This window comes from Poecile atricapillus, chromosome 12 (genome assembly GCF_030490865.1).
Source record: "Poecile atricapillus isolate bPoeAtr1 chromosome 12, bPoeAtr1.hap1, whole genome shotgun sequence".
In the NCBI taxonomy this organism is placed as follows: Eukaryota; Metazoa; Chordata; class Aves; order Passeriformes; family Paridae; genus Poecile; species Poecile atricapillus.
The window spans coordinates 16,136,303-16,163,840 of record NC_081260.1 but is presented as its reverse complement, the minus strand read 5'-3'; the positions used below and the strand labels follow the sequence as shown (position 1 = coordinate 16,163,840).

Here is a 27,538-nt window from a genome sequence, read left to right as displayed (position 1 = left end):
CGAGATCCTCCTTGGTATTAATAACACATCAACCTTGATTAAAAGTAATTTGTGTATAGGTCCTCCAGAACAAGGAAAGTGGGTCCAGAATATAGAAACTAAATTAATTTCCCTCTGATATTACTACAGCTCCTGATCACCCAAGCTTGGAAGACAAATCATTTCAGCTGCCGGGGGGCTGGTGATGAGTGATGTTAGTTTTCCTTGTGGCCTTACCTACTCTAATTGATTTTCATCAGATGACAACAAAGCCCTCTGTTATTGCATTTTTAAAAATGGAGCTCACCTAAAGACTCATCAGATTAATCTTTGCTGATAATGCATGTCACTCCAAGAGAAAAGACTTTAATGAGTTTTTAGGTAGATTGTTGTCATAAACTATGCTGCCCTCTTATTCCAGAATAAATTCTTTTACAACAATATCAGGCCTGTAGGCAGGTTTAAAGTTGAGCTAGGAAAAATCAACCCAGAGTTTTTTCCATTGTGGCATTTTTCACACCTCTGTAAATTGTTATATTTCTGTTATATACATTTTATCAAATATTAGTCTAACTGCAGACTTTGGCTGTCTTAAAGAAAAGACTCTCTTTGAGCTTAGTTTCTATGACTGAAAAGTTGAATGTGCTTTGTGGAAAATTTAGGAAGTTAATTTAGAAATGATGTAGTACCAATTTATTATGAGAATGAGTAATTAAATGAGGGGGTGATGTGTTTACTTTCCAGTTGCTCTGCAATTCCTTGAGCACAGTCCTTGTAGCTGCATTTGTCACAACATGGTCAAGCAGTAGCTGTTTTCCCTGAAATTGGATAAAGTCCAGATTTTAGGTTTCTGCCACTCCCTGAAGATTCTGCAGTTCACTGCACAGTTGTAGACTTTGAGATGTAAATTTGTTTCATCAGGTGTGTTGTTCCAAATGCATGATTCATATGCAAATTAAACTGTGCCCCTTTCAGAAACTGGCATTTATTTTAACACTGATATTTACACTGTTACTGTAGGAAGCTTTATATTCCAATAAGTTTTAAATACTTAAATTGCTCTTGCAGAGGGACAAAACTTACAGTTGGTAGCAACTTCCAAACCCCACTCTGTTCAGATCTTAACTGGTCAGTACTGGTTGAAAGTCAGAAACTGGTACTGTCTGCCCCAGTTTCTAGCTTCTGTTGCATATCCTGAAGACTTTTGAAATCAGTGTTTTCTTTATAAGGTTTTATGTGTTCCAGGAGTGCTGGAGTGCTGCTTTCCCATTAACCTGCCTTTATGTTTTGAATATAAGCTCCACAGGGTTCAGTACGGGTGTCAAGTGTCTTTTTTTAGGCTGCTTTTGGGGTTCGCTTGTGCCATTTTAGAATAACAGTTTTTTTTGAGGAGCAGAATTATTGAAATACTTCTAAAGATTTTACAAGACTTTGATTATTCCAAAAACAAAGAGCTTTTAATAGTGTCATTATCTGATAGTAAATATGAAGAGGCACAACACATCCAAGATACCCATTTCCTTTATCTTCTGTTTTGTTCTTGCTGTTATCTCCTTCCTCACTGTGTATTCCCTCCCTGCACCAGCTTGTATTTCCTCCTGACTTTGGGCTTCGGTGTTTTGCCTAATAAAAATCAGCTATCAAGTTGTTAATGAGGCTATTTATGAGTTACTGAGCTTTTGAGTCAACAGACCATTAATAGTAATTGGTAAGAGGCAAATTCATATCTGGTTGTTAGTGCAGCTGGCTGTGTGCTGGCAGAGGCAGCTTCCCCAGGTTACAAATGGCTCACTCAGCACTGCAGAAATGCGTTGTGCAGTGGTCATTACCAGTTTATAGCTCCTTGCACAGCTCTCCAGGCTTCATCCATGTCTGAAGGCAGTGATTTTTTTCTCTATTTTTAATATTCCTGATTTAATACACATAAGGAAAATATATACTTCTATCTACAGCCTTGGCTTTCTTCTAAAACATTTAGAGTTTAATTAAAAGTGTCTAAATATCATCAAAGTTTATTCCAACTTTTTTCTAGACGTGGCTAACATTGCTTTTTCACATTTTCCTACCCATGCCTGTATATACAGCAAACAGTAGATTTCATACCCAGCTCTACAATTATTTTTATCCTTTTTTTATAGTTTTTTTTATAGTTTATGGAAATAAGATTCAGGCAAGACAGAGTGAAATAATAGAAATTCTAGACATCCCTATATTAAGGTTTTAGTAATACACTTAAAAATACCTGTTTTTTTGTGTTGTACCAGATCTGCTATTTTAATAAGTTTGCAGAACATCCTGAGTTCTTGCTAGAACTGTGATGCTCTGTTAAAAAATAAAAACCACATCATATTTCTGAGGGTGAGGAAAAAAGCACATTGAATGCCTGAATGATAATTTTGATATTTTTCTCTGTTTATTGTGTGTCACTTTTCTAGGTACGTGTAAAATTTCATCATAATGGTGGGCATTTTATACTGATCACACTTCACATATGTTTCCAATTACATAATTCTGTCTCAAAATGGAAGAGATGTGATAAATGGACATTTATACATCTGTGATAAAAAGACAGAGCAAACAGCCAGTAATTTACATATCTGCTGAAATACTGCAGACTGGCTTTGTCAGTGCTGCTGAGTCCATTTCAAGGATGTCGCCCTTAGTCCATTAGTTTGGATAATGAGCCCTATAAAGTACATTTATAACTCGTGGCACTGCAAGGAGATGGATTCTAATTTTCATCCTTTTATCCAGACACATTGAAAGAAGGTCAATGGAGGGTTCGCTGTGATTCATTGTCGCAACACAGATCAGATGACAGAGACCTGATAATGTCAGTGCAGGAGTGTTGGCTGCATGTGGAAGCACTACTTGAAAGAAATTTTCTCAGCATCACCCTTTGAAGTAAAGTGGGACTGAAATTAAAAGCTCTCTCTCTCTCTCAGTTTAAAATCTTATCACACATATGACCTGCTGCTATTCCTGAACAAAGGAAAGGAAACAACACTTAGCAGGAAAGTAAAATGTGTCGTTGCTTTCACTGGCTTTGAGTGATGCAACATGACATTTAATCAACCTTTCCCCTTCCATGATGTTTGGGGGATGGTGGGGAAATTGTTTCATAAACAATAAGAAAGGTTATAATTAGAAATGAGCTGCAGCAGCTCAACTTCCTTGTTTATTTGAAGTATTCAAATGAGAGCTCGAGGATGAAATCACTGGGGTTAAGAGTTAGGAAAATCTTGTTAAAAGTTGCAAGTGAAACACACATTGGATAGGATTGGAAACTGAAGAATGTTGGATGTTAAACAGTGCTTGTATTCTTGTCAAGGTACCTGTTGAATTTGAAAATAGGAATATATGTAAGGGCCAGATGCCTGGGAGGTCAGTGTTACAAAAGATGTTTAATAGTTATAAACCTCTTATATTTACAGATGAGGACAGGTGTGCGCACCCTTTCTCAATTCTCATCTCATGTTATAGGAGCAACTGATTTACCAGAGCTGGTGGGAGCTGATTGCTATTACCTATTAAGATTAGGGTTTTTAGATCATTATAACCACAGAAGCTGACAAATAGCTTTAAGTTACAGAACTGTTGTTCATTCCTAAGGCATAACTTGCCTGTCAGATATTCCACAGATAAAGTTGCACTATGATTAAAACACAGGTAAATCTGTACGTGATCTCTGGCTCAGGCATTGTGTTCCTTTGGATGTTTCCCTGTGCATGCACACCTGTCTTAAGTGTGTGTGAGAAAGTTTATTGGTGTAAGTCCTGTGTGTTAAATTGTTGAAACACTGCTAAAGTCATTCAAAATAATTTAAGACAAAAGTTCAGTAAAGCTAATTTGCTTTATTTATTTATGCAGTCAATGTTCTGATAGTGTAGAAGAAAGCGCAGATCATGGATATAGAATCAGCTGTAGAGGTTGCTTTAGTGAGTATCTGTGTGCAGCCTCCCTTTTGTGTCCTATATATGATATAGCTTCATATGTCATATATAAGTCTGAAGTTTGTTCTTTCATAGAGAATTTTCCCCCTTAATATCTGAAATTTGTATTCTCATTTAAGCTCACTGAATGGGTTTATTTCTGTGGTTTGCATTTCTGTCCCACTTCTATTTCTGTCCTTGTTCTATGGAGAGCATTTGTGTCATTCTTAAAACTCCAGGACTTAGTTAATCCCTTTGTGTGTGACTTGGAGATAAAGGGTATATTTAGTCACAAACTCACTCTTGGGACAGTCTGATGCACTCATTTGTCAGGGAGCTTTCCCAAATATCCTAAGTTAATTTGCTGTTTAATTTGTCAAATATTATTGTCAAAATAAACTTTTTTTTGGTAAAGGTGTCTTTCTGAGAAAGAAGCTCTACTGCAATAAGGTAGTATCTACAAAAATAATTCACATTTTTATTTTTTTATGTATTATGAGGTAAGAAATGTAGAACTAAATGCCAGTGTTGTAAGCTTATATTTTCTGTAAAAAGTGACCAAATTATTAAACCTGGGATATTATTATCTGTATTGGAATTGCATGTGGAAAACTGCATATACCAGGTAGAATGTGTCAGTCTAGGATTTGGTGATCAGTTGAATTGGTTTAGGGGTTCACATGTTCAAGAAATATGTAGCTAAATTAATTGGAAGATATAAATGTTGTTCTGTATAACTCAATTTTAACAACTTATGCTTTTGTTACCTCATATGAAGACTTTTTACTGTGGTTTGTTGGCTTCTTTTTAAACAGATGCAAAGCTATTGTGGATCATTTTGGACAAAGAATAAGTGCCAACTATTTTATTGTGGAAGACAGTTACCTCTCAGAGAGCACATGCACAAATGTGTGTTACAGGTATGTGGTAAAATAAAAACCACAATTTCTTTAAATAATGGTGTGTAAAATACCCTGCAAATTAAACTCAGGAGCCTCTTGCCTACTCCTTTATTTTTGCAGTACAGTTCAGTTCTGTGCAAAGCTTTTCTGTGTTAGGAATTTCATATTTGCTAAAATGTGTTTGGAAGGTGAAGGTGCCAGTTGCTGTTCTTGCTTTAAATTTGTCCAGCTTTAGATGAGTACAAAACTTCATTGATTTCTGTGGTTTAATTGTTGTTGCCAGGAGTTCTGGGCATGCCCTGCCTCTGGCTCAGAGCAGGGCAGCTGAGGGATCAGCAGAGCTGTGGTGCTGGGGGAGAGCAGGAATAACCCTGGGCACTGCAGGTGCTGAGAGAGCTCCACCCTGCTGCCTTTCCCCTTCATCCCAAGGCTCCTGTGCCCTCTGGAACATCACAAGGCCTTAATGTGCTGCTGCTAATCTTGATCAAATAAGCAAAAGAACTTTTGAAAAAGCAGAAGGAGTCTGATTGATACAACTGCACTGACTCACTCATCACCTGTTTTGGTCATTGAAAATACTGCATTGGTATTCCAGGTGTGTTTCTACTTCAGCAACAGGCAAAATATCCCACTAAGAATCATAGAAATAAAGGTTATATAGTAAAATATATTACTGTGATTCTAAACTGCTATTTTTTTACAGTTTTCTTTTTGTTTTGCATAATTAAATTTATTATGTAATTATTTTTACATCATTCTTTTATTTAATTGTAGGCAGATCTCCAGGGCAGTGCTCATTACAGATCAGTCTGTATTGAATACAGACTCAGAGCAGCAGGTACACACCAACTCTGTATCACTTGTCTTGTGTTAATATTTAGTTGTTGGTAGGAATTAAGTCATTAATTCAGTTTAGTTTGTGATTGAATCAAGATCTTTAGTCAGCTCTCTGTACTGGTAATTGTTTAATTTGTTTTAGTGTCTATAAAACTATTACAAATTTTAGCTTAGTTTAATTCAATGACTGGGATTTTCCTGTTTGGCTCACTCTATAATTAATAGAGTTTCTAAACTGCTGTCTTTAATTTTAATTTTGCTTGATGTTTAATAAACTGTTGCCTTTACTATTCCATTAATTATTTATCTTGTCTAAACTTCGTTCAAAGTTCCTTTGTTTTTTCTAAACATTGCTTTTTGCTGTTTGAAGTTCTCATTGTACACTTTAAGATTCATCTTTGCATCTGCTTTATCAGTCCTTACATTCCTTAATTTTAGAGGATATTAATCAGTGTTGTGTTTGTTCTGTCTTAGTAAACTAGAAAACCAAATTGTGTAACTGCAGTTCCTCTTCACCTAGAGCGAGGATGGTGGTGGCTGCCACATCACTTCTGCAGGCCACTGCTTTCCCTCAAGCTCTGCTCTCTGCTCCCCAGGTTTCCATTCTGACAGTGCCTCCCCTGGAAGTGGGCAGGGCAGCAGTTTGTGTCATCGAGTTGTGCTCCTCCACCATGACGTGCATGAAGGACACCTGTAAGTAAAGGAGATTTTCCCCTTTTGGCTCTGGCAGCTCTGGAGCAGAACTGAAAATCTCTGTGTGTTGTTCCTGTGCTGCACAGAACACGGAGAGCGGTGGCTTCCTGCCATAGTGGAGCTTCATGGGCTCGTTTTCACTCACACGGGAATCAATCCTCCTTCAGAAGATAAAAATAATAATCCACAAAAATCTTCCTGGAAATTTGACATTTGGTTTTTTTGAAAATGGGCTCCCTTAGCTGAACTATTGAATGGTAATACCTGAAATACACTGTATTTGGGAGCTTTTTATCTTCTGACAGGATTCTGTTGTTGGTATTTTATGTGGACTTGAAATAATTGAGCAATAAAATGTTCATTTTGGGTATTTATTAGAATAGAAGTAGAGGTTACCTTACCTACTGCTTTTTAACAAGAAATAAGTAACTGTAATAATAACCAATTTATTTTGCTGTTAAATAGGCTTGAACTAAGTTTTTTGCATTTGAAAGAAGATTAAAGTAAATGATTGGCATTCAAAGTTACATTTCCTACTAAATAACAGTAAAAAATAAGCTTGTAATAGTGCTATAAAGCATATTGTTAATATTTATCATTTAAATAGCTGATTTCTTAAGGGTTCATAAAATATATACAGCAGGAAGTGAAACTAATGGAGGAATGATGTTCCATAGATCTAAAGTATTAATTTCAGGAGGATTTTTATGGTGCTGAAATACAAAGTTTTCTGTTATTTACTTTTATCTATAAATTCCTTTCATTTCAGAAGAGAAGGTACTGCCTTCCTTAATGAAATTTGTCTTCATATATTGAAATAAGAAAGTTCTATATTAGGCATAGCTGAGTTCCTGTTATAGGACATATTTCATAATTTTTTAAAAAACTTCTACATCATTATCTGTAAATGGGTTTTAACCTGACTGATTTCTCCTTGGAACAATTATTTAAGATAAGTATACAAATACATCTACTCTTTGATCACACTGCACGAATGACAGGCACATCATCTGTATTGCCACTTGAGTGGAACCAAACTCCTTCACTTGCCCTAAAAATGGAGACTGTAATGATGAAATCAGGAACTGAACTCATCGTTCTTCCTGCTGGGAGAATTACTTGAAGACAAATGTTGGCAACCACTGTAACTAATGCAGTTATACCTGAGTAAATCAAGTATAATCAAAATATATACTGATGACTGTGACTCATAACCATAACCTTAAAGATAATAAAAAAAGATTTTATAGAAAGTAAATGATGTGAACTTTAGTGATTTATAGCTGAATTTTTTGAGGAAAGAATAGATTATATTACAGTGTTTGAGATTGGAAGCATCTAGTTAAGGTTAGCATCTAGATAATATTTTAGTACATATTCCTTCAGACAGAAGGTTTGGTCTGGGTTGAATAAAAAAATTAATGTTTGAATAGAATCTGTATGTAAGCAACCTGAAAGCAGAGGAGCATGAAGGGTTAAATTTCTGTTCCTGATGGAACCAGGGTCAAGATCTGTGTGATGCACTGGAAAATAATGATAACAAATACAGCCAGGCTTCGGAGAGAATAGACAAAAATGCCATCTAGATTTAAAATAACACCAGAGCTGTGCACTGCTTTAAAATGGATCAGAAATTCACAGTAATGAAAAAAAAATAATCAGTTTAAACTTTGTACAATGTTAAATTCCTTCATGATTCTCTGATGGACACTTCTGTGGTGAGAAGTTTCCAGGAGCAAATGAGTCCAGTAAGGTGGTTTTATGAAAAGCTTTAAAGTGAGGCTTTTGAATGCTGGAAAATCAGGTGGGGTAAAGCAGCTGGCTCTGTGTCTGAGCAGAGGCCAATGGGACACAAAAGGGTCAGGAGCTGCATCAAGTGATTGTCCAAGGAGGCAGCAACTGCAGGGTCTGCAAAACAGAACAAATAAAAGAAGAGTTCAGCAATGGTTCCACCCATATAAGAAATGGATGAATAAAATGTTGTACAAAGGATTGTGGAGTCATAGTGTACATCACAGAAATAACTTAGAGAATTCTGAGGTGTTTGCAGAGAATTTCTCTGTGTGCTGTACATACACTGTATGTCCATAGTACAGCACTTCCCTGGCTTAAAGGAAGTGATTTTAAGAAGAATTGTGATTTCTAAAAGCCTGCTGTGCCTTATAAAAATTGCAGATGTTGTTTATCTATCTGTGTGTTGGTGATTGGAATTAGTTTGTGTTTTCTTTTCCCAGATTTAGTCCATCTAACCTGTCCATCAGCTAAAACTGCAAGGGAAGATTTAGAGCCTGTTGTACAGAAGTTATTCAATCTCAATACAGCAAAAGGTAAAAATAAATAAATGAGGTATTATGATACTATCTTGCATAAATATGATTTACTAAAGTAGCTGTTGCTGACTTCAGCTGTGGTTGAACTTCAGTATCCAAGTAAGTGTCTGAGACCTTTTTATTTTTCACACTTTCTTTTTCCCATGAAACATTTGCTGTTCAGCACATCCTTGAAAGGTGCAGTAGTGAAATGAAATATTTGTGAAATTGTTGAAACTGTTTGGGTTGTCTTATTCTCAGGCTGTTGCTCAGCCCCTTGTCTTCAAGTGTTTCCTTGTTTGGAATTAAATTCTCTGGATTTTGCTGTAAGCAGTGGAAGTATAAAGTTGTTCTATATTTTTGCCACAAGGATAGATTTCCAATAATTAACTACTTAGCCCTAAATTCAAGGAAACCTTGGCTACTTTTTTGAACTTTGGCCTTGAGATGGGTTTCTTCTGGGGTTCCACGCCCCAGAGGAAAGCAGCTGCTGATGGAGCAGCTGCTGCCTAGAAGGAAATTGTTCCTGAAATACTTGGGCTAATTCCACACAAGTTTTTGAAATTTAATCCTGAGATCTTGAATATAACCATGATCGTGGTAGATGCTCACAGAGTAGGTGATGTGCATGTGGGAGATGCTGCTGTGTTCTAACCCTGGCAAAAGCAGTTGAAATACAGTGTGCCCATGCTGCGAGGCAGTAAATCCCACTTGTGAGAGAAAGCAATGCTCAACTCCCAGTGGCTGGGGGTTTGTTGGTATAAATGCAAGGTACTAAGATGTGGGAGTACTTTATAATATTCACAACTGGTTTGCTTGTAAGAGAAAACAACTTGGGTTTGTAAATAGAAAACTTCATTAGACTGGAGAGTTACAAACATTTCTCATTTGTATATGTGTTAACTTAAAGCCTGCTAATTTTCACCTCTTCATATTTAACTTCTATCTTCAAATTTCAAGACAGTGCCATGTGCTTCAAAGACCTGGTGAAGATCAGTTTAGTGTCTTCTAATCATTTGGGGAGGGGTAGCATCAATCTTAATGTTTAAAGTGATCCAGTTTCGAAATGATAGATTGTTTAGAAGCTGACTGAAATTCTTCTGTAGGAACTCTGTGATCATAGGGGTCCTCAGGTGCACTGAGGCACTGAAAAGCCAGTTTTCCCTGACACATAGGCCTTTTTATCATCAGGATGAGGTAGTGGTCGTATTTTAATTAAAATGTCAGAACAAATACTGTTGGAGTTATTGAAAATGAATCACCAGATAAAGTGAGCACTGGGCCATGGCAGGTCAAAGAGGCAAAGTCACCTGGAGAAGAGGACTCCATTCATTTTCCTGCCTAAATGAGGAAGAAGTAACTTTTATGAGCAATGTGAACTTTTAAATATATTAAAGAGCATCTTGCCCTGTATTAAGGCTCAGACTTTCACAGGCTGATGAATTTAATTTATATTTCAAACTGTTCAGTATGGGTAGAACCTATTTTTTTTTAACTATTTGACAGTTATAAAAAGATACTGAAGGAATAGCATAGATTTATCTCTTTTTTTGTAATTCAACTGCTTTAAAATACTGTTTTGAATGCCATAGTTACCAAGAAGTTTCTTCCTTGGAAAGGGGTAAATCTCACAAGGTCTTTTACAAGCTTCATTTACTTTAGAGGAGGTAAAATACAAGAGAGGGGACAGCAAATATTCCAAACAAATAGTATCTGTTAAGCTCAGAATCTGTGTTGTGTATTCCTCCATCGCATTGTGCACTGTGAAGAAGTGACCTTCATCTTCCCAGAGCTTTTTCTGCCTGTTTGCAGAGGGATGGTAGGAATGTGCAAAGTACAGCAGGGAGGGACAGATTACGAGCAAGGAAGTTGAGTTTGTGATCATTTTGTGCTGATGATGAGTATTGCAGCACTGTACAACCCTCAGGAAGTGTCAATAAATAAAAATTACTCATTTATTTTCATTTAGCAGCACTGCCAGAATTAGAGATTCTATGTACAGGGATAAAGTATGGAACAAGGGGAAGAAATGACACATCAGAAATATCTGTGCACAGAGAATGCAATGCCTTTGAGCTGGCAGAGCTCAGGGAGGACTTGCTCAGTCTGTCATGTGCTCTAGGAGTTTATCCCCAATGAAGGAGATAATGTGAGATGTATTAAATTTAAACCAGGCTTCTTGGTAAGGTCCTTGTAGTGATAACTGCTGCTGGTGTGGTGTAGAGTGTGCCCACAGAGTAGAGTTTGCATAGCTGTGCTTGGAGAGGAAAGGGAAAGAATTATGAAGGAGAATCTCAGAAAGTTCAATAATTGGCTAAAGAACAAAAATACTTTATTACAGTAATTCCATGTAAAAATTTGATTTCCAGTGTGCTAGATTACATTTCTGCCTCATCACACAACACCACTGCTTACTGCAAACACTCCTTTTCCTTTTCAGAGACTGAAAATGAAGAACTGGAGAAACCCAGGGTCCTCTGGGCAGTCTATTTCAACATGAGGGATTCTTCAGGAGTTGAGAAGAGTTCCTATGCTGGGTTGCCCTCCAACGTTTATGTCTGCTCTGGGCCAGACTCTGCTTTAGGAAACGACTGTGCTGTCAAACAGGTTGGGCAGAGCAGATTTTCGTTGCAGAACTTTACTTTTAAATAAATAAATCCAATACAGTCTGGGTTATTCTGCTATACAAAAATATAGATGATAACTCTGCAGAATTACATAACTAGGTGGATGGAGAGATCAGGAAATAGTCACAGTCTTTGACCTGGAAGGTAAAGGAGGAGGTACAGTGCAAATGAAAGCCAGAAAATCCTGTCTACAATTCAAGCTGGAAGGATCACCAAAGAAGTTTAATACTTACAGGACATAGTCCAAAACCAGAAACTTACTGGGGAAAAATCCAGCACAACTGCTAATATGGTAGATTAGGCCTCCTGCCTCAGTTTCCCTTCTCTTTGCCTTGGTATCACTGTAAAACAGAATTTTCCTTTCAGAGGTCCCCTGGATAAGGAAGGTACAAATTCTTGGGCAGATCTAATCCAGCAGCCCCTGTGGTGTCAGGGCAATTTCAGAGACAGGAGAACACTTCACAGCTGTGGAGGATTAAGTGTCACTAGGCATTTTTAAGGCTGTGTTTTTAATGGCCATGTTCTGACAATGTGCATGCCATCTTCTAGCCAGTTGCAGCATTTTTTATTACTAAGTCATAAACCTCTTAAAAATAAGATTTTGAAGTGAAAAGGCTGACATAGCCTGAACTGCAGGGTCAGAACAGTGTCATTAAGGGCTAATAGTATCCTTCCTTTTGCTTTCCAAGGCAATAATTTTCCTCCCTGAAGAATAAAGAACTGTAAAGACAAAAAAATTATGCGAGACAATTATTATGGTAGCAGTTTTAAATTGTAAATGAGTTCCTTTCTAAATTTGATTTTTTCCAAACTTGTTTAAAACAGGTTATATTAAAAAGTAATTAAATACACTTAAAACCCACCTATTTCTGATTCTAACATTTCTAGCATTCAGGTTTGTCTTCCCTTACTTTTCTTCTTACAATGAACAATGATGGGATGGATCAGGCCCTTTTTAAATATTCTTGGTGCTGTAGTTCACTCTTTGTGTTTAAACTGTTGGCTGTCTAAGGAGATCTAGGAGGAACCATCAAGAGCCTAAATCACTGCCTTTTAGACAAAAATAGGCTGCATTTCTTGAATTTGATATAAATTTTGAAACAAATGGTCACAAGTGGGAAATACTTCAGTGTAAACACGTTTGTAATTCAAAGTGGTGTGTGAGAGCAAAGTGAAGACTATGCTGAAGATCAGACAGGAGTCACACCATGCAGAGGCCTTGTAGACAAGTGGAGGAGGGAAACAGCTGTAACTTGGTTTGTCTTCCACTCCCAAATCACTCCCACCCTCCTAGGAATGGGATGGGAATCTCCAAACAGGAGATACTTGCAAACTCATGGAGCAGAACAGCTTGAAAAAACCTGGTGTGTGTGTTAGTCTTGAAGATAGCTTGGAAAATTATATCTGATTTCTCTAATAATTTTGGGATTAGTGTTTTAGTGGTGCTGTGATTTATTTCTTCGTTACCCATCAGTATTTCTGAATTCTGATTGTCATGCTGTGTGATTGAACTGCTGATACATTATTGGGAAGGCAGGACCACAGCTCTTACAGACAACTCTCCATCTACACCTCATACACAAATTACTGCTCTCTTGTTTTATTGTAATTCTGTGCTCAGTTTCTGGTGTGGTACTGAATTAATGCTGGTGGTTGCATTTACTTGCCCTGAGGACAGGCTAAATGAAATGAAGATGCCATTGATGATCCTTTCAAAGTCTCTATGTGTGGATCCAGTAAAGCATCTGGCTTCCAGTTCTCTGTGTTTTCACTGCTGCAACCTGACATGAATTATTATGAGCTAAAGTAATATATCCCCTGACATATTTCAGACTTCTGAGGCATCTTCATGGTCATGAGAGGATGTACTAAAACTGTCAGGCCAATATTTGTCCTTTAACCTGTTTATTTTCTATATCTGGAAGGATTTCAGAGTTAATCAAGTGTTGTTATTTTGGTCGTGGTCCCTGTAAAAGTTGCTGTGAAAGTCCACACAGTTTATCCACAAGCTGGAATGCAGTCAAACAGGTGCAGAACCTAATTCTGTTCAACTCCAACTTACTGGAGGTGCTGTGCCTGTGTCTTAATGCTGGATTCTACTGGACACACATTTCTCAGCTGATACTATTAAATATTAAAGGCACTATTGTCTACCTTAATTACTTACATTAAATATCAAAGTGTTACAGTGAAAGAGTTGTTCAATTATTATTGTTTATTCTGTATTGCTTCAGCTGGGTAAGGTTAACTTAAAAACTTGGGAGACCTGGAAGTGCCCCAATGAATTTAATTCCATTAAATTGTTCAGCTGTAATCAGTGTTATGATGTCTTACAAAACATTCTTCCCATGTCATTCCCAGGAGAATTTCTTCCTACATTCAGCCTCATAACTGTTTGACCATTTTTGGGGTGGATATTTGCTGACTGATTGGACTGAATAATTGTTGAGAGCTGCATAGGAAATGTTTGTCTGCTCTAATTTGTCATATATTTAGTTCAAATGACAACATCTTCCTTCAGTATTCTATTAAATACAATAGTAGTTGAAATGTATTTTTGGAGTAGCAAGGACAAGTGCAGACTTGAAATGAAAAGTTTTTCTTTTGCCTTCAAAAAGTTAAACCCAAGCTTTTTAGAATGTTGTACCCCCTTGCTCCCCAGAATCACTAGGCAAGGCTTTCAAGTGACAAAAATGTGGTTTTGAAGTAGAGAACAGAATTTTTTCCTATACTAACATAAAAAGTTTGAAACGGTTTTGCAAGAGTATGGAAGAGTAAAATTTAGGAAGGAGAGTGAAAATTGAAAATTGAATTGAGAGTAGACAGGGTGGTTGAAGCAGTTGGTAATGGAGTCCTGCATCCACGTGCTGCTGGTGGAAGCCCAGTGCTGGTGGGCAGTGGAGTTCATCCCAGAGAGCTCTTGGGGACAAGCTCAGGGATGGATTCACCTGCAGTTTCCTCTTCTCCAGGATTCCTCCTGGTGTAATGGGCTTTTCCAGGTGGCACAAAGTGAGCCCTGTCAGCTTGGTAGGGCAGGGCCTGGAGCAGGAGGAATATCAGGATTAAAGGCGTTCCTGCCTGTGTGGGAGCTCTCATCACAGGCTGCTGCTGGGGATGGGTCACTCAGCAGACAAGTGAAAGGGGAATATTCCTCTGCCTCCTTAGAAACACAGCCCAGCCCCAAGATCTGCTTCAGGTGTCTGGGCTTGCCTTGGAAGCTTAAGGACTTGGAAAAGAAAACCTTGATGGAAATGTGGAGGGCATGTGGATTCAGTAAATAAATTCCCAGTTTCTCAGGCTTTTTTTAATTTTGAATTTATTTATAAGATAACCTTATAGATGGGTTATTTGTACAAGTACATATAAAAGATTTTAACACTAGTTAATAGAGTTTCTTGTGGGGTTTTAAAGGATTTTTTGCCTCCTTTGTTTGTATAAAATGTCTGGTTCTCTGGAATCCTAAGGTTGTATTCCTTTGGTTCTTTTGTCTCCCAGATTTGGTAGTTGTATTGTCCATGTTTTAATAACAAACACACTGATGTTCCAAAAACATGCTTCTTTTAAATATCTTCCATTGCAGTGGCCAAAAAATTTGTGTGTATTTAATTTCTAAACCTTGATGGCATGAAGAGCAAGTGCAATTGTAAATTAACTCCTTGATCTAGACCTGTCTTTCTTACCTAAAACACAGTTCCTTTCACACATACAGGTCTGTGCATGTAATACCTTGGAATTAGAGATAGGATTTTTAATAAACCAAAAATGTATTTGGATGCATTTTCAATGGTAATATTCCTTTGGATAAGAGTAGCTCTCTGCTGGGCTGTTTTAAGTTGTTCAAAAAAGGAAAACTAGAATTTTTTTTGCAGTTTTTTAATTGAAGAAGGAAACCCATATAGCCATTATATGGATTGTACATACGTGTACAGTTCCCTGGGTTTCCTTCTTCCATGAAATGGATCCCTCTCTGGAAAGGGCCAAGATCTTTCCCATGCTTTGCCTTGGACTGCAGCTAGGGATGGTTTTATAGTGCAAAAGATAGTTTGTTTCCAAAAAAATCCTCTTTCTTGTTCTCAATACAACACAGAATGACCAGCATTTTTTACAAAGCCCCATGCTGTGACTTTCTAGTAGAACAATGTAAAAAGATAAATTGCTTTTTCTCTTTCGAGGTCTGCAAGAAGGAATGGATTTCCCATGTGTTTACAATACTGTCAAAGTACTAAATCACTATTGATCTGAAAGAATGGAGGTTAATCTTAAATATCTGTAAAATATTGCCTCAGGGTGTTACATTTCAAGGTAAAGTTTATGTTATTCTTCTTTTTCCTGAATAGGCTGAGACTATTTTCCGAGAAATGTTTCCAACAGAGGAATTTTGCCCCCCACCACCGAATCCAGAAGATATTATTTATGATGAAGATGAGATTGAGCCAGAAGAGGCTGGATTGAATAATTCACCAGAGACAAAGCCTGACTCCCCAGCTGAGGAGAACAGTGGTGGAGGTGGTGCTGCTGTTAAAAAGGAAGAATGAATGAATGAATGAATGAATGAATGAATGAATGAATGAATGAATGAATGAATGAACAATGTTCTCTTAGGAGAAGAGGCTGTTGACCCAAACTAGGACATAAGGGAGGAAAGGCAAGAAGAAGAGGTTTAAAACCCCCAGAGATGTGTTATTTGCCATTGCCTTACTTTGCTTAGCTTGGATCATCTTTTTCAAGTATTTTCATTGATAACTGAGGCACTTCTAAGCAGTCATAGGTCCACAAGATCCAGTGGGGTTTGTAGCTAGACAAAAAAATACAGAATGAAGCATCTGAATTGGAAGTGCTACAATAGGATTCATGACTTACTGAGATAACTTGGTTTTGTTTTACATCTTGGAAAGAATCCTCCATCTTTCAAAGAGGCAGCAAGTCAAAACTAAGCAAAAGAAAAAAGTGCAAGTTTGTTTACCAGTTAGAAGATGATTTCTACTAAAATTCCTTGGATCTCTGCTAATTAAACAGCTGAAGGTGAGGCTCACCATCTGTCCCTCACAGTGGTCTTATGAATGGAATTTAAAGGCAATAATATTGACAGTTCTGGAGTGGCTTTATTATATGGTTTTGAAACTGATGCCACAATAAAGGAAATATAACCCAAGAGATGTTCCTCACATGGAGCTATTTTACATTCAGTTTTTTCAGTAAGACCTAACAGATAACACACTTTCACTAGTGACTTCATTTACTGGAGTCAGGAAATGGCAGAATTTAAACTTAATGCCAGATTTCCCTGCAAAATTGAAAGTCATAAATAGAGCATTCCTGTTACTAGTCTCCCTGGATTTGTTGCACTGTTTGGGCCTTTAGTAAGCCAATAGTTACTTTTTGAAGTTTGGGGTCTGAGAAGTTTAAATGACCATCAATTGAGGGGGTTTGTGGTGGAGAGAAGGTTCAACTAATAGTTCCAAAGGTTTGTATTAATAGGATTAAAATTAGTGTGATAGCTGTAAACTATGCATTTTGTAATGATAAATCATGAAGCATTTATACAATAAAATTTATTGAACTATTTATAGACCTAGTTTGTATGGAAAAAACTACAAAATGAGAAAGCTGTTGTAAATGACCATGTTAAACTTGCACTTCTTCTGAACCATGCTTGAAATCAGATATGAGAAGTATTTATCATGTATTTAAAGATTTACTTTAAATTGCACACCCAGTAGATCAGTAGTATCTCTAGAGTTGATAAGTTGGGGTTTAAACTTCTTCATGAAGGTAGAGCCAGTTCCAGCAGTGCTTAAATACTGTAAGGAAATCAAAAATGCCATTGAGTTGTGAACACTGAGCTCTGCCTGGCTGTGCCACAGCCAGGCTTCTGTACAGTTCTGCCGTGCCTGCCCTGAGCCTGGCTCCAGGCCAGAAAGGGGAATTTATTTATTTTTTTACAGCATAACTGATACTGTTCTCTTTGTCCTGCATCGTGTCCACTGTCCAGTTTGCATTTCAGTGTTAGTGTTTGCACCCTTTGTTGGATAGGTACCAGTACATGTGTGTCTGTGTGTGCATAATCCCAAAGTCCTCAGAAAAACACACAGCTGGAACGTTCCCAGTGTTCAACAGCTGTAACCTCTGGATGCTTGTGATTGAACAGTTATTTATATATATATATTAATAAGCAGGCTGCCTCTTCATTTAGCTTTAATTTCTCTGTGTATTGGGAAGCATGAGTGTGGTGATTGTATTTAACATCTACAGATCTGTAAAGAGCTAAGTGGAGGGACCTATCCCTGTTTGTCTCCCCAAAACAGGGATCACAGTTGAATCTCTCATCTGTGTTTACAAGGAAATCGTTTGATGAAAATTAAAGGTTTGCTTGCAAGTGCATTGTCCTGTGTTTTCTTTCAAAGAAATACAGTTCATTTTTAGCTGGGATTTCCTGAGAATCCTCTTGGCTGCTTTCAGCACGAGGACACCTGTAATTGCCAGTATGGGCACCTGTGTTATCAGGTTTGTATCAGTTCATGTCTGAGTGCTCTGTGTCCATGTGAAGCCAGGTTTGGGAACAGTGCAGGTTTGATTTGAGAGCTGGTGGAATGATGTTCACGTTGGAGGCTATGACTTTACACTACATTGATTGCTTAAAAACTGTTTTCATGTCTCTTTCATAGGGTGAATGGAAACATTAAATGTTTTTCATATGGTACTTGAGTACCCAATAGTTCACTTGCAGGAGCAGTAGATCAGACTGTTGATGTTGGCATTTTACAGAAATCATGCTCTGAACTGCATTTTGTTCTTTCTTTAAATGATGTAAGCATGCAAAGTGAGGGTTAGGCTTATTTGAAGTCGTTTTTAAGGCTTGTCATACAGGATGTATTCAAAAGATAACATGACTTTTTAAAAACTGGCAATTTATCTGTAGGATTATTAATAAATCAAGTTAAAGAAAGATAAGGTTAATTGAATTTTTAAACAAGTAGCTGTATTATCCTTCAAGCACCTTGGAGCTCATACAATATTCACACCTTTTTTTTCCTAAGGAGTGCTTTGATATGTTTGAATTCCTTTTTTAATGAGTACTTTCTTTTTAAGTTGCTTAATTAGATTAACCCTTCATATTCAAAGAGTCCATTTTATGCCATTTTCCCTTCTGTGGCACTGCCTGGGCTGTGGGACTGCTGGTGGTTACTGCTCCTGTGGAGGCATTTTCAGCCATGAAGCTGCTTCGTCTGCTTTTTCTGGTGATGATGATGCTTAGGACCATTTGACAGGTAATCATTAGAACTTGGATCCTTGCAGACTATGGGGTCTTTTATCCCATCATTGCAGGGGGATTTATGTGGGCAACTCCTATTAATGTTAATGGGACTTGCATGTGTAAATCCTCCTTGCATCAATGGGAAAATTGACCCTTGAAACAAAATATCTGCGTGTTAGACTTGCTGATTCAGAAACATCCAGGCACTGCCAGCTCCCATGTGGAAATATGCTGGAGCATCTGCTGGTTCACTGGATTGCTCTGGGGCAGTTTTCAGGATTTTCTCACTTACATTGTATTTTATATTTTCCATGGACTAAATCTAGTCAGAGTTCCTCCAGTGATTTTCTTTGTATAGCTGGGAAATGCAATATCCCATTCCATACTGAGCAGGTTGCACAGCTCCTTGGATTGGATCTCATTTTATTTTAGCCCCCTCTCTCTTCCCTCTAAATCTTTTTGCTTCAGCAGTGTGAGTTGCAACAGCTTAATTTCAGGAATAATTTGCTAGTGATATATTGATTAATGGCAAGTCAGAAGTATTAATGTACTGTTTTCACACAATGAGAGACTGGGTCACTTATAATCCATAATCTCTTCTGGAGAAAGGGTAAAACTAATTTCCTCAACACTCCTATGTGTGCTTCAATACCTTGGCAGTACAAATGAGAATGTATTTTATCTGTGGGTAAGTTTATTCATACTGTATTGTGTATGGTGTCATTTACTCAGTTACTTCTGTAGATATTTTATATAACCTCTGCAGTGCATTTTCAGTAGCAAGTCATCCCTTGGATGTAAAAAGTCTGGTGTAAACTGCTCCAGAGATCTCTCCTGGCTTTTCTGCCATAGTGAATGCTCTCTTCAGCCATTAATTATTGAAAAGCTCTGCAGATTCTGGTGGGTTGTCTTCTGTTCATGTTCCTTTTTTAATTATTTCTGAGGATTTTGTGCCTGCCATTAATGCAGTTGCTAATTTTTCAGCAAGGGGAGCAATTTGCTGAGATCACATCATGAAACAGTTGATCTGTGTGTGTGTGTGTGTGTCTACAATTCCTAACAATTCTTCTCTAATGGGTGTATATATGAGCCTTGTATGACAATATTATTAATCCACAGAAGTTTATCACTTAAACTTTTGCAGAAACCACCCACTATAGATTATCCAAATGTTAGAACTACCTGTGTTGCCAGAATTATCAAAAATATGTGTGGTAGTTGTGGTGGCAGAGCAATTGCCTGCATTCCTGGGGTAAGCAGTAGTGCCAGGTGTCTGTGGCAAGATGTAGAAGTGGTTGTGACATTGAAGTTCGAGACACTGATGTAAAACATTCATTTATTGCAACCTAATTTAATAGTGAGCTTGCTGCAGTGATCAGATGGAAATCTTAGCTTAGGTGTGTGATTTCAAGAACTTTTTTAATGTGATCAAAAGTTGCCATAGGAGTCTTTGAGCTGCAGAGGCGAGTGGTAGGAAATGGTCAGCCATGTGGAATTCATGTTGTCAGCCTCATCTCCAGCAACAAAACAACTCGTGGTGAAAATAGAGCTTATTAGCAATTCCACCATTATGTTTATTTACAGGCTGCCAGTTCCTGTTTGTAAGAGTGAATGGTTCTTCAAAATCTGGCTGGGGAGCCTGGCAGGAACGTTGTAAATCTCACTGACATCTGAGATTTAGAAAGTTGACAGTGAAGTATCAGGAAGATGCAGTTGTTGGCTGCATGGGAGTTCTGATCAGAGGGGACTTTAATAGAAAATACTCTTCCTGTCACAATTCCAACAGACAATTTATTTTACACTACTTGCATACATTGACAAAAGAGATGGAAAGTATCAGCCTGAGTGTATATCAGACCCAGATGAATTTGACTAAACAATTCAGGAAGTCTCAGAACACCCACATTTCTAGATGGAGATTTTCAGGCTCTCATACTTCCTTCTGAAGTGCTACCCATTAATTCATTGTAATTTTGGGTCTCTGGAGAAGGCCTTGGTGCTGTTCCTACATTCTGTAGGTTAACATTTGAGAAAGTGGGATGGGCCAAGCCTGTGGGCCTCCATCTGCCCTCTGAAACAGCGCAGGCTTCTCTGCTGGCAGGACAGCAGCTGGCATCAAACAGATGCACCTTTGGCCTCTAGAGATGCTTTTGTGCTGCTCCAGCTGCAGGAGCTGTGTCTCACTCCTCTGGGGTGAGCGTGAAGCTGCTCTGGGAAATGCTCTCCTGGGAGCGGCTCTTGGCCAGTTCCTGGAGCTCAGTAATGGGGGAACATCTGGGTAATGCTGTACATGCAGCTCACCAGCGCCTCAAAACCAGTGAACAAACCATAAACCAGCATGGGTTTTGCTGCTGAGCTGGTAATTGTACCTGCTGATGTCCAGAGGAACAAGATCTTAGTCACAGGAAGTTTGAGTCTGAGAAAGGATATGAGAGTCTTCTCTGAAAAACCAAACTTGAATTTAAAATCCCAGATCCAAACCCTCCTGGGCTGTTTTAGACTGTGTGCATAAGAAACTCAGTAATGGCTAATGTGGAATTCTGCATCTTTTCTGCCTCAAACCCAGTGTATTTCTGGAGCTCACCCAAGGGAAAACCATTTAATCACGATGTGAGAGCAGCTGTCAGCCCAGTGCCACCAAACAGCTCCCTGCTCTGGGAACTTCTCCCTGGCCTGAAAGTCCCTGCAGGTCATGATTGATTCCTTTGTTTTGAATGAATTATCCAGTGAATTCAGCCTTTTTTTTTCTTGTGCAAAAATTTGTGTAAGCCCCAGCTAAGTACCTTCAGTGAATCATTTTTAGAAAGTAGATTATCCAGGGAGAATCCACTATGGGATTCTTACAGCAATTTATTAGCTTAAATCATGGGGTATTTCCCTGCTCCATATTTGGATGGTAAAATAATACATAATAATGAATATACCATTTTTAAAATCACATCAAACATTTTTAAAAAAGAAAAAATGTCTTTATGAGAAATATTAAAAAAACTAATTTTAGGGAAACCACTGTAAAATTTAAAAAAAAAAGAAAAAAGAAAACCACCCTCTTATTTTGGTGACATTTGTACATGATTTCTTTTTTTTCCTATGGAAGTTTTAAGCCAGGAAACATTTGATTCCTTGCCAGACTCTGAGTCTGATTCCAAAATGAAAATATGAGCATGGTAAAAGCCAGCAGCCTTCTCAGTTGCATTGTGAGGACATTCCTGTCTGCTGAGGGACCACTTGGCATGCACAGGTCTGAAAACACGTGCACAAGTGTCACAAGGGGGGACAGAGCAGGACTCACATGAGGAATAACTCCACCAGTGGATTGTGGATCCACTTGGGACTCCAAAAACATGGAATTTTTTTTGGCTCTGGCACTGCTTTCCTCACTGAACAAGGCTGAGTTGTTTCCCTTTAAAGCTGTTGTAAAAAGGTGTGAAATAGGGACAGGTATTTTCAATATAAATGTATTTGAGAAAGAAAATGAACAGGGGTAATGATAACCATGGAAATGGATAGCAGGAAAATTTGAGTGGAGGGGCAAATGATCTGAGGAGAAAATCCAGTGTAACTCTTGGAACGTGACTGGGATAGCAAATGTTTTGTTATTCAAGTTCCTCATTCCATCCCTGACATTTCTCATGTTTCTCAAGTGAGGTTTCACCAATCAGCACAAACTCTTTGTTTACTGCTTAATAAAAATAACCAAATTATCCTTATTTTATGAAATCTTTTTCTGATTATGCATATTTTGCTGGCAGATTGTAGTGCATATTGCTTCATTGTTTAATTAGGACTTAATGCTAATGTCATTAACATTCTATTTGATAATTCAGTAGGTTGCCTATTTATAGACATAATGAAAGTCATAACTTTTTGTAGTGAAGTGCTTCTGACTGTGCTATTAAATTAAAAATAAACTTACTCTAACCTGACATTAGCTTTCAGTTTCATTGGCCATGGTCCAGTGAGTCTGAAAAATGGTGCTGCATGCACTAAACATGGGGGGTTTTTAATTATTATATTTTTGGTTGAGTCTAAGTCATCCTTTCCTTTGAGGGGAAAAATAAAAGAAAGAAATAGACCAATCTAAGCAAGAATCTCAGAAAGCTGATCTAAAGTTTGAAATACTGTCCTTGAAGGACAACTGGGATTTGGAGCACTGAATTTAAGTAACTGGAATCTTGTCCAAATTTTATTTGGTGATACTGCTTCTAAATCAAGTAATTAGACAGCACTTTACCTCTCAGTTCCTTAGCACAAATATGGATATGTGCTTTATTTGTGGCTATAAACTGCAAAATAACTGCTGGATTTTGTACTCCATGTAATCCCTTTAGTAGGAACAATAAATTCTATGGATTTCTCTCTTTATGGCATTTCCCTAAGTATTTGTAAAATATTATTTGCATAAATTATCTTTTCTAGGGAGATGTTCAAATAAAAGCAGTGAGTTACATTCCTGTCACAAAACTTAGTAAGCAGACTTCTGTTCTGGATATTTCACTGTTGTCCTTAAGTCCTTAAATTGTATTCAGTTACCTGATTATGCACACTCTTATTTTAATTCACCTTTTTACAGCCTGAATTCTGCCTATTTGTAGGGCTCATTTTGTAAACTTTGTAACATGTCCCAGTTTAATTAAAAGGGTCTTTTTATTGTGCTCTTTACACTCTTTAATCTTTGAGTTAAGGTTTAACAGTGCCAGGCCAAGATTAATACTGGAGTAATAAGTGAGAAGTAAAGAGGAAGTAAAGAAAAATGTGTCCTGTCCTCCTTGGGGATTTTGCAGAGAAGACCAACCCCAAACCAGGTGAGGAGATTTCTGCAGGAAGTTTTGTTCCTTTCTGGAGCCTGAGGAGCAGGGCTGACTCTGGTGCCTTAAACCTCTTCATCCTGACACCAACAGACACTGCACTTAGAAAGCCACTTGGAAAGGTTTTTAAAGGATTATTGGAATTTTTGGATTACCACAGATGAATCCATTCTCTTTCACAGAATTGAATTACAGCATCTTATCTGCTGCTGCTGTATTAATAAAATGTCTGAAGCCAGCCTTAAAGCACAGTTCCTTTGTGGAGAGACTTTAGGCAGGAAGGATTTCTCCAAGCTGCATGTTTTTCTGAGTAATGTTGCATACAGACTGGAGATTGCTTCTTCTATTGAATTGCACAATGAAAAATCAATCAGTTTAATGGTTGACAAACTTTGACATTCGAATAAAAATGTTGCTGGTATTTTCATAAAGACCTGTAGGCATGACTAGATTCAGCAACTTTAATTTATGCAATAGTGAATGTCTGCCAGAACATTGTACAAACGACTGTATAATGAGGCAATAATAACCACGAGGAACGGAAGGAAAGCAAACAGAGGCCAAATCTCTCCATTTTCACAGATTATATAATTTCACAAAGGCTTTCAATGTAAAATATGTTCTTATGGCTTCCTTTTCAACACCATGTTCTGTTTTGAAATCAATTGCTCAAAATAATCAAAACAGATTTATCTGAGGCTGTTGTGTAGCATCAGATGACAGTGTTTGGTTTTTCCACAGCGTGGTGTTTCTGACTGTTCAGGGATTTTTACTGGGAGAAATCCCGGTAGGGGAAGAGGAACCTTCATTCCTGATTTCTGCTTTTAGTGTGTGTTTGAGCACAGGGAGTGCTGAGCTGTGCTGCCTTTAGGCTCTGCCTTCCCCAGCACCAGGCTGAGGAATCCCATCAGCCTTGTCTGGCTGCAGGATTTGCAGCATCCCTCAGCCTGAGAGATTCATTCTGCCTCCAGCCACTTCACTTGGCTCTTCCCTTGCCCTGTGCCTACATCCTCCATGGAAATTTCCTCTCTTGTGTCTCAAACCGTGACACTCAGGAGAAACAAAGGTTGAATTAAGAGCTGGTGACTTGGAGATGCTGCCTGTCTGCAATTGAATACAGTTGAAGTAGAATTCTGTTTACCAAAATTGATTCTTTCCCACCCATACCCTTGGATTGCCAAGCATGGCTGGCAAGTGAAGGTGCTGAGGTTTGGCTGGGACAGCTTTAGGGCTTTTTTGTTGTCTTCAAGGTAGTGATTGTGTCTCTTGCTGTTTCAGTATTGTCTAATAAATATTATATTAAATAATGTGCCAGGACTCTCATGTTATCCCTGCTTAATCTTGCCTTTTCTCAAAGGAAATAATCTTTTTCATGTCAGGAGAGTATTCCCTTTTCTTTCCATGGGATTCATGATAATTATGCTTCTTTGCCACCTTTAACACTCTTCTGATTTTTGGCTCGGTATGATGGCTGATATTTAGTATCTCTGTTTTATAACTTGCAAAAACAAATTGAAGAAGTTAATTGATTTCCCTATGGAATAAACAGTGGAGCACAGATTAAAGCATTGTTCCCATTTTACCCTTCCAGCTCAAATTAGAGATAAGTCACTCTATACCTTTGATTTTTATAGTAATTTGTGTGGTGAACTGCCAGCACTTCTCCATCAAGAAGCCTGGAGTAGATTTTATTCAAGAACTTTCCATTCCCAGGATGTTAATGCCTAGATGGAATCTAGAATGGCTATTCCCAAGTGTTAAAAAGTTTGGATTGGTTTTTGTTTTGTTTAAATATAACTGCCTGTATCTGTTTGTGGGGACAGGATTTCTTTCCCTGTTCTACACATGAATGGACTCTTAAATTGTGATTTAGAGAAGAGACCGATGTCAAATTCCTGCTTCTGCCTTTGAAAATTACCCCTAAAACTGTTCTGTCAAATGAAGTGATAAACACCAGATAAATTCTGGCGATTTTAGTGCACTCAGAGCTGCTCAGTTGCAGATGCTCTTCTGCAGAAAGTTGGAGGGAAAAGTCTTTTACATCTCATGGTGGATCTCCTGAACTCCCAGGGAACCAATAGCCACAGAATACAAAAATATCAATCAAAAAACCAAACTTCCTAAACGTGGTGATTTGTGTGGCTCTGTAATTTACATTAAACATCAAGGGCTGAACATGGTAACTCAGAAATGAGACTGATACTGCTGATCTACAAAATGGGTCTGTTCCATGGATGTTATTTAAAATATGAGCAAACTGAGGCTGCTGCTGGCTTTCAATTTATAAAATGCCCAATGCACCAACAAATAAACAATGGGTATTTCAGGTATTTCAGATCATGGATGAGTTGCTGGTTACTTTTCCTTAGTGCTGGAGTTGTAGGTGTACACAGTGAGCTTTCTGCAGTGTCAGGCAGTGATTAGTTATGTGAAAAATGAGTTGCAGTGGGTCTTTTGCATATCACCATTTTTTTGTTCATTGCTCAAATGTCAGCTTAATTTTCATATAAAAACCACATCCTAATTGCATTTTCAGTCTAATGGGCTCCTAGGTGAAGCTTGCCTGTAAAGAAGTGCTTGGATTTTACTCCCGTTTTACTTTGGCTAAAATTACTATTTTATTTATTGAAAATTCAGAGACCTGTTGGGGAAGGAATCTAGCTTTAAAATTCTGCCAGAAGATATACAGGACTTATATTATTTTCTAAACACAGCTTCAGTTTTGGCAAGCCAGCCCAGGCTGCTCTGGAGGTAACGTTGAAGCTGGAGCTTCATAACTAAAGAACCAAGTAATTAAAAATGAAGCCACAAAACTTTCTCACTTCTCCTGACTAAAGCATCCTTCCTCAGCAATAGAACTCAAACAGTTTGCTAACCTCCAGCACTTGTGTCAGCAGCAAAATTGAAAGTATTTTTTGTCACCTGCACTGCTGTCAGCACAAAGAAAAAAAAAAAAAAAAAAGAAAGTAGAGGAACATAATTTCAGCACTAACATAAGTATCAGAATGATTTACCTGTCTGTTCTGCTTCACTTTCATCTCAGCTTTCAGGGCTTCATTCATCAATCTTTTATTTACACACGCATATCTCATTTTTACACAATTTCTCTCTCCCTGACCAGATGGCTGCGTTGGCTGCTCGGTGTTCATCAAAGGCAAGGAGAAAACACACGGATGCCTCGTGTCAGCCAGGGAGGATTTGGGCAGCTCTGCTTTTCAGCAGCAATTCTGTAGTTACTCACATTTCATTATTCACATAATGAAAAAGAAAAGTTCAACGTTTCAGGAAAATACCACGAAATTCTCAGCCTTTCAAATGCATTGCTGATTTTATCTCTCAGTCAAGGCACCAGGTTTGCTCTGTCACACCCAGCCTTCTTCAGATCACTGGCTTAGCAGGATTAATAGAAAATGGAAAGCTGCTCAAAGAAGAAAAGTACATCTTCAATAAAATGAAGAATTATTTTAATCTTTAAAAATTTTTTAATATTCTTTTGACTATCATAAACAAGTGCTGTAGTAGTTCCATTTAAAACTCATTTATAGTGCCCATTTTATCTTCATACAAATCTGGTTTTAGCACAAGCTCAGTGACTGTTCCCAATGAGCTTTTCTTGACATGTGTGCAACTCTTTAGGAACAAGCTTGTTCTAGTCAGAAATGCTTTCAAAATCTTCCTCTAACTTTTTTGCCAAATTGTCCAAGCTTAATTTCACACAACCTGTTCTGTCTGCAGTATTTCTAACAATATTTTGTTGCATTCTTAGCTTCTTAAGTGCTATTCCCGTAAAAGTTCAGCCTATGGAATTGAGCTTTAGTGGGATCCATCCGGTTTTGTAGCTTGTTCAAAATTTAATAGACACAGAGAAATAAATACTAGGAACCATGTTTCCATTTTTTATGAGTATCATCATTGTAAATTCGAATTAGGATTAGGATTTTCCAAGTGTGTGTTTGCTCTGTTTCAACCAGACTCAATTTTTAGCTTTTAATTGATAGTAGGGTTTGTGATAATTAGTTATAGGCTGATTAACTCCAGGAACCCCGGGCAAAGAATAGAAAATAAAAGGTTTGTAGGGAATTCCAGTCCTTTGGCCAGTCAGCATTTGTATTATGGATGACAGGAATCATTAGATTAATTTTATCTCATTCTTCAAAATTCATAAAGACATTTGCACAGATGTGTATTTCAGGTGC

The 27,538-nt window shown here is 37.8% G+C and overlaps 1 protein-coding gene across 1 annotated transcript in view; it reads left to right on the top strand.

Moving 5' to 3' along the window:
- Positions 1-17,655, top strand: part of CHM (CHM Rab escort protein) — a 54,017-nt gene extending 36,362 nt beyond the window's left edge. The window contains exons 10-15 of the mRNA XM_058847962.1: positions 4,727-4,831; positions 5,588-5,651; positions 6,247-6,343; positions 8,578-8,670; positions 11,093-11,259; positions 15,617-17,655. Coding sequence (XP_058703945.1) covers positions 4,727-4,831; positions 5,588-5,651; positions 6,247-6,343; positions 8,578-8,670; positions 11,093-11,259; positions 15,617-15,814 — 724 coding nt within the window. The 3' untranslated portion in view covers positions 15,815-17,655. The remainder of the gene's footprint in view (positions 1-4,726; positions 4,832-5,587; positions 5,652-6,246; positions 6,344-8,577; positions 8,671-11,092; positions 11,260-15,616) is intronic.
- The last annotated feature ends 9,883 nt before the right edge of the window (positions 17,656-27,538 follow it).